Below are 7,348 nucleotides of genomic sequence, written 5' to 3' on the forward strand. Positions count from 1 at the left end.
GCAATTAGCATCAGGGAATTAAATATCAAAGAAAATGGCAGGTATAAAGTAATAGATTACAGAACTTGCTCACAGAGAATACAAACTCGCTCGTTCTTACCTTACTTGCTTTGTTAATGTTCCATCAGTTTGTTCTTTCTCCACTTGCCTGAAAAAAAGAAAAAGTAAATAAAGTACAGAATAATTCCAGAAACAAGACATAAAATAAGATAGAATAATTCATACCGGAACTGGATGACAGCATGTTGCTTTCTGCAGGAAGGGTGATCTGTTGGGATATCTGCCACTCTCCTTTCTCTACCAAAAAGATAACAGCTTTGGCGGTGCACATATAGGGGTTCTGCCCATTAAAATGTCTTCTTAGTCAAAAACTATGAGGTCACACAGATTAAGGGCAGCACTACAATACGAAGGTACACAACAGAAACAAGATTAAATGTTAGAATTGAGCAGAAATAAATTATCCCAGAATTAAATGAGTCCTCATGGTACAAACTTTGCAATGGAAGACTTGGCCCAAGTTGTGGCAAATAAGCCAACTGAGTTTGATCAAAACACTAAAAATCTTCTTCTCCCCCCCCCCCCAAAGAAAAAAAAATCAACTTCAATGATAAGTTTTATGACTTTCAGCAAAAAAGTTGGACAAGGAAATGAAGAGGTCAAAGCAGAATTAAATGTCATTGAAGAATAGATGGTGATTTCTTGGTTTTCCACTACCCCTTTCAAAGTTAACAGGCAAAATTAGAGGCTTGGAAAGTTTTTGGTGCTTTGGCTAGTGGAAACTTGTACTACCCCCACAATCAGAAATTTTCTTAACTACAATAATATTCAATCATAGTTGTCATGGTGTCGCCATGGGATCATATCGCTGGAGATATCATTGCTCTAATTATATAATCATAAGTTCCATTTCACCAGCTGAAATAAACTCAGGATACAAGAAAGAAACTGACATTCAACATGTATTTGCAGATATACATGCACAGATATGCATAAATTCATTCAATAGATAGCTCCCTTTTGAATGATAACAAATAGTAGTTTCGATCTTATCTCTCAATGTGTCGTGGTCCAAATGCTTCATAGCCAAATGAAGGTGGAACTTACATTCTGCAGTTGCTGCCGCATGAAACCATTCTCATACATCAAGTGGGAGACCTGCTTCTGAAGTCTGTCATTCTCCTCCATCAAAAGCTTGTTCATTGCAGTCAGCTTCCTGTTCGCCGTCTGTACACAGGATGCATCCTTTCTTTGCTTTTCACGGCATCTGCCAAACCAATTACGGCAGAAATATTAGGGGAAGGAATACAACCCCGTTTTTACAGAAACTTTAACCACAAAATCTCAATATTGCAGTAAGCATGCATAAAATATGGGATATTTAAATAAGAAAAATAAGAATAAAAATTCCACTTCTCACTTATCTTCCCATTCTCCAAGTCAAACAACTATAGACCAACTTCACTTATAGAAACCACATTCAAACAAAATAGGAGTCAAAATTTTCCTCTTGGGATATTTAAAATTATGGGATACCCAAAATAAGAATATTAAGAAAAAAAATTCCACTTCTCCCTTTTCTTCCCATTCTGAATGATTAAGACCTAACAAATTTCAGAGTTCTTCCTAGTCATGACTTACAAAGCATTAGCAACAAAAACAAAAAGGAAAATTCTTCTCAAATCACACATTTTCAAAAAAAAAATCTCAACAAATAAACAATTTAACAAACCCCCTCCACCCAGTAAAACTATATAAAATGTAAACACCAACCTAGAAAAAATTTAAATATATTCGCGACAACCATGATCTATATACTTTTTTTCATAAAAATTTTTCATAAAAAAAAAGTGACCGAAAATGAAATTATCATTAGGAAAGAAAAAGGGACCAATTAATTAAGATGCGTCTAAATAAGGCTCTTCTTTTAGGTTTCAGCAGAGCAAGACAGCTTACTGCTAAAGCAAGTTGAAAGATTCCCATTCCCTTTCATTTATTCCCATGAGAACCCAAAAGTAGTCTAAAATTTCTTAAAATATACATAAGAAAGTATAACCGAATATCATCATTTCCTTCACAAGAAAAATAACGATACATAAACAAGTTCTGGCCAAATCTCTTTCTTATCATAGAATCCAACAAATGAATGAGTCAAACAGAAGTAAATCTGCACGAAAACATAACTTCAACAAAGTGAAGTTCAGACTCAAATATCCTAACCTTTGAACCAAAAGAACCTGAATGACAGTAAAATCAAAACAAATGATTTTTTTTTTTTAATGATGATCAGAGAAACAAAAAGATATAATAAAACAAATGATTTTTTTATTATTCAGAGTCACCAACATTAAAGAGAACCTACAATCCATAAAAGGCAAAGGAAGGAAAAAAACTTTTTAAAAAAATGTACCAACAAGAACATTTAGATCAAAACAACTTCTTTTCCATCTCCCCAACCCATTATCCTTTTTCTTTTTCTGAAATCACTCAGAATAAGGGACAACAATTCTTATCAAGATTTCTTCTCTTAAATAAACCAAAAATAGCATCCCAATACTTTATAAAATAATGAAAACAAACCCACTCTACGTTCAAGAGAAATAAAAGACCATAACAAAGCCAGGTAACAACACATTCCAACAAAAACCAAATATTTTCTCGTTCTGTTCCACTCCAACTTCAGAACAAACACCTGTAAAATGAATGAAAAAATAAGCCAAGTAGCCCAAACCCACCAGAAGAGCACACATTTTGACACCAAGGAGGAAAAAAAATGACAAGCACAAAACCCAACTCCCCAGATCGCATTTTCTTTCCATCCAAACAAAAAAAAATAAAAACAAGATTCAATGAAACGAAGGAAGAGAACAAGTTTAACTGCTTTTATCAGACTATCACTGCATTTCTGCATCTTACCTCCGATTCCAGAACCAAACTTTGATCTGTTAAGGCTCAATGTTGGAGAGTATAGGACACTCTCTAATCAGTTGTTGCCTTCTCATGGAGCTTGGGTTGGGGCGTTCAGAGCAAACCCTCTCCAAAGCCTCAACCTGCTCAGGCGTATATCTGACACACTTGCTAGAATCCATCTGTTTAGACTCCTTAATCGAGAGCGCCATATATATATCCAACCCAGAAAAAAACCAAAAAACCAAAGATAAAAGATTTCCAAAAAAAAAAACAAACAAAGCAGAGCAACGGAAGATTGAAAGAACTACAAGGGGCAATAACAACTAGAGCCTTGGGCACTCTCTATGAGCACTGAAACGATGCTTCCAGATCCTCTCAGGCAGGCTCTCTCCTCCAAGAGAGCCTCCTCTCTCCCACATCCGAAACTCTCCCTAACCCAGAAAAGCTCAGTTGAGAACAAGAACAATCAGTTTATCTTGGACACCCATCTCGAGATAATACGTGACCAGGTGTGACTAGTGAGTGTTTAGCTTTTACTGAGTTTTTTCCTGAAAAACCTCTTTCCTCTCTCTTTCTCTCTCCCAAAAAGCAAAAAAGCAGAGTTTCTCTCTCTCTCTCCAGATTTGTTGATGCAAGCTTATGGTGTCATACATGCATGCATGCATGCATGATGTATGAGTGGATTGGCTTATGCACATGCGACACTGGGAAGGTATGTAGATGTAGCCTGTAGGAGCCATGAGGCGGCAATTACTGCTCTGTCCTATGAAAAGCATATTAATTAAACAATAAAAATGCTTTTTTTTTTTCTTTTTAGCGTTTTCGAAGACTGCCACGTGGAATGATAACTTGAATCGATTCGGGCCGTTACCTGATCTCGAAGCTTTTAGGTACTCCCTGCTCTCCTCCCCCTTTCTCTCAAAATACTCAAGTTCTATTTCACTTTTTTCTTTCCTTCTTTTCTTTTTACCTTTTACGGGTTTGATAAATCCAAACAAAGCGATTGAATCAGAATCATCCATAGAAATTAGAATGATGATAGGAATGGAAATCGAATCAAAATGTAAAAACCCAATCCCCTATTCCATTGCAGGTTTGTGCTGTTTGCAAATGCAATTGTCGCATTGTATTCGTTTGCCGTGATGGGAGCTTTGATTTGGGAGATTCTCAAAGGCACCACTTTCTTCCCGGTCACCGTACAGCTCTGGTTTGATTTTGGTCATGACCAGGTTGGTATCCATTATCCAACTGATCATCTCATCCTCCTCACTCCTCTGCAGTCTTATTATATACTCTTCTCCTCCAATTTCAAAATTGAACCTCACTTCTCTTCTTCTTTATTATTTTTAAATTAAATTTATTTTAGTCTATTTAATATGATATTATTATTGATGAGAATGGAGTGGGATTTATTATTGTCTTCTAATGGATTGCAGGTTCTAATGGGGTGGGATTTAGTAAGAGTAAGGTTAGTAGGACCACCAATTTGCTGGCCCTGTTTTATACTTAACTAGGGACAGTTGATTTTTTGAGAAGAAAAATGATAACCCCCACAATATGAACTTCCCCAACCACCAAAAACTGCCTGCTTTCTTCAATTAATGATGTTTTCTAGGTCAACAGCTAATCATCTTTTTGTATGGGTATTTGATCTACATTTTTTCTTTTCAAATATCCCTAAGTGACAAAATTATGTGATTTATGTGATCTGGGACCTAATGACAGTGTTCAATGGACCCTTGAGGGCTCTTACATACCATTAGGAACATATCTGTAAACACCTGATTTTTGTCACCCCCCCTGGCGATGACAATACATGGAGTACCGACAAGCTCTGTCTCAGATACCAAAAAATAATAATAATAAACTAGACAGCCTAGGTCCCGGCCCATGAAACTCTACTGGATCAAGCCCACTGAGGGTTTAATCTGACAAGGGCAAAATGGGCAACAAAAAGAGAGCAATTTTCAAAATCAAAAAAGGGAGGGTTAAAATGGGAAAACTACAAAATAAATATATCTAAACCTAAAAGTGGGGGTAAGATGGTAAAACACCTAAACCCTAAAGTGGAAGGGGGGAGGTTTAAAAGAGAAGAATTTTTTAAATGGGGGGAGCCGTCATCCAGGACAGAGGGAGAGGATTAAAAAAGGCAAAAAACAGAAAAGCAGAAAAAGAGGTGAAAGCCGTCATCCAGGAGTGAGACAGAAAGGATTTGAAAAAAAAAAATAAAAGAAAAGTGAGAGGGGTCTTCGTCATGCTGAGGAGTAAAACCAGAGAGAGTGAGAAATAAAAATAAAAAAAAAGCCGAGAGAGTTAAGGGGGGGGGGGGGAGGAGAGAAAACACAAAGGAAAAAGTAAGAGAGGAAAACGAAAAGGAGGGGAAAGGAAAGGAAGAAAGTGAAAAAAAGAAAGAGAGTGAAAACAGAGAGGGAAGAAGAGTGAAAAACGCAGAGAGGAAAAGAGAGAGAAGACAGAGTGAGAGATTAGAGTGAGGATTGAAGAAAACGAAAATGGAGTCTGGAACTGAGATGGCTTAGCCGAGACCTCCTCTGAGCCGGGGAAGAATGCCCCACTTGTGGCAGCACTGTCTACAATGTTGAGAATGGAGTACAAGTTTGAATGATCATCGGAGATTCCAGCCATAGCTTCTGCCCCACTTTGACGGTGTGATTCTCATCGCCAGCGCTGCTACACGGCCAACGAAGCTCCTATTTTCTGTTTTGATTTTTATTTTGTATTCGTTTCAAATGGTCTGTAATAATCCTTTCCCCACCTTATTTTCCAATTTGTAATAAGTTTTATCTTGATCTCAAGTGCATTGCTGATTGCGTCAGGGAGCTCCAAGAAGACCCTCAGGTATATTTTTCTTCCTCTTTTATTTACCCTATTTTACTCTGATTTTCATATATAATCTGTCCCCATTTCAGTGCTTCGGTTCCTTTGTTTTGTTTGGTCCTGAATCTTGGAAATATCATTATTTGCTGTGTATTACCATGCCCCAATCCCTCTGATTTTGACGCTTTCTGTTAATCTATTTTGAATATTTTCAGATCAATGAAACCATGACTTTAACCCCGTTAGATTGTTTATTTTTTGATGTCTTGCTCACATGACCCCAATCCCCTTTTGTTATCTGCGTTTCCAGCAGCTCTTGCATCCATTTATTTTGTTTGTGTTTGTCAGTTACTTCTCTTGTGCTGAGATATAGTTCATTGTCTAGGCCGATGTGATCTGTGCCTTTTCTTCTTATCTAACCCCTAATAATATGATCCTGTGGTTCAATTTCGGATTTTATTGGAGTTGATATGATTGGATCAGTTTGGATCTGATTATGGGCTTATCTTGGTATTTGGGCTTAGGCTAAGGTGTTTGTTCTGTTTTGCTTGTCAGCATTCATGTGTTGATGGTTTTTCTAATTTGGGTTGGGCTTTCATGATTGCTGAACCATTTAATTAAATGGGATTAAATCAGAGTGTATAGGATTTGGACGTGATCCATTTCAAGATTTGGGTTCAGGGGTTGCAATGACTCAACCCTTTGCCCATCCAATATTCGTTTGGATTTCTTTTGAGCCGAGTTTGGGTCATTGCAACTCCTAGATCTGTGGATTGGAGAAATTTCTAGGTGGGTTTCGGCCCTTTAGGTGCTTGGGTCGCGGTTGGAGTTTGAGTTCCCTTTGCTCATTTGATTTTATTCGGGCATCGGTTATCGGACACAGATTTTATTTGGTGAGTGGCCCATATGGATTTGGGCCCATTTGATTTTTATTTCGGATTGGGCATTGACCCCTCGACTAGGACCGGATTGAGTGGGGAGTTAGGGCCCATTCTTTTGGGGCCATGAGCGCATTTTTAGTTTACAATTTAGGATTAAATAAATATACTCCTCCAAATTCATTCAATTTTGAATCGTGGTTATGGGATTCCAAACAAATTTCAAAAAGGGATTTTGGGTAGAATATAGGGTCTTATGTGATCTCGACATTATGCCGTGAAAACCAATGAGCCTATGACTTGTATCAGGATTTTCAATTCCGGTCTTTCGGCATAGTCCTCATGTTGGTCCCCCACCCCATTTCGGATTACTTGAGACCCTGTTTAGGGATCGTTTGAGTCGTGGGCGTCCAAGTACTGGTCCAATGACCAATCATGGATTTAGAGCGTGAGAAAGAGAGAGAGAGAGAGTCCATCCGGTGGCCATGAAGCACCAAGCATATTGGATCCCTTGGGACATAGTTACATACCCCTTAGGACTGGAGTTGGGCTAGCCCGTTATCTAGCCCATGAATGTTCATGATTCTTTTTCTTCATATGCTTAGTTATTTTGATGCATGTTAATTAATTTGCTTTTCGACAATCCTTCATGTTCCATGCTTCATGTGTAGTGTGATCTTGCATGTTTAGTATAAATCTCTCCATGCCATGCTTAATTAGATTGA

At 37.8% G+C, this 7,348-nt stretch overlaps 1 protein-coding gene across 1 annotated transcript; it reads right to left on the bottom strand.

Annotated features, from left to right (window-relative positions):
• Nucleotides 1-897: 897 nt before the first annotated feature.
• On the bottom strand, nt 898-3,119 carry LOC122653783 (homeobox-leucine zipper protein HOX32-like). Its single transcript, XM_043847718.1, has 3 exons — nt 2,995-3,119; nt 1,108-1,267; nt 898-918 (listed from the first exon to the last, which is right to left on the bottom strand). The coding sequence occupies exons 1-3, from the start codon at nt 3,117-3,119 to the stop codon at nt 898-900; spliced, it is 306 nt and encodes a 101-aa protein (XP_043703653.1).
• Between the last annotated feature and the right edge of the window lie 4,229 nt (nt 3,120-7,348).

Source organism: Telopea speciosissima, chromosome 3 (genome assembly GCF_018873765.1).
Source record: "Telopea speciosissima isolate NSW1024214 ecotype Mountain lineage chromosome 3, Tspe_v1, whole genome shotgun sequence".
NCBI classification, from domain to species: Eukaryota; Viridiplantae; Streptophyta; class Magnoliopsida; order Proteales; family Proteaceae; genus Telopea; species Telopea speciosissima.

Excerpts from the sequence above, each read along its gene's own strand:
- LOC122653783 (XM_043847718.1), bottom strand. The coding sequence starts at position 3,119 with ATGGCGCTCTCGATTAAGGAGTCTAAACAGATGGATTCTAGCAAGTGT. Across the intron at positions 1,268-2,994 it reads AACCCAAGCTCCATGAGAAG|ATGCCGTGAAAAGCAAAGAA; the intron begins GCAACAACTGAT and ends TTGGTTTGGCAG. Across the intron at positions 919-1,107 it reads TGCGGCAGCAACTGCAGAAT|CTGGTGAAATGGAACTTATG; the intron begins GTAAGTTCCACC and ends AGTTTATTTCAG.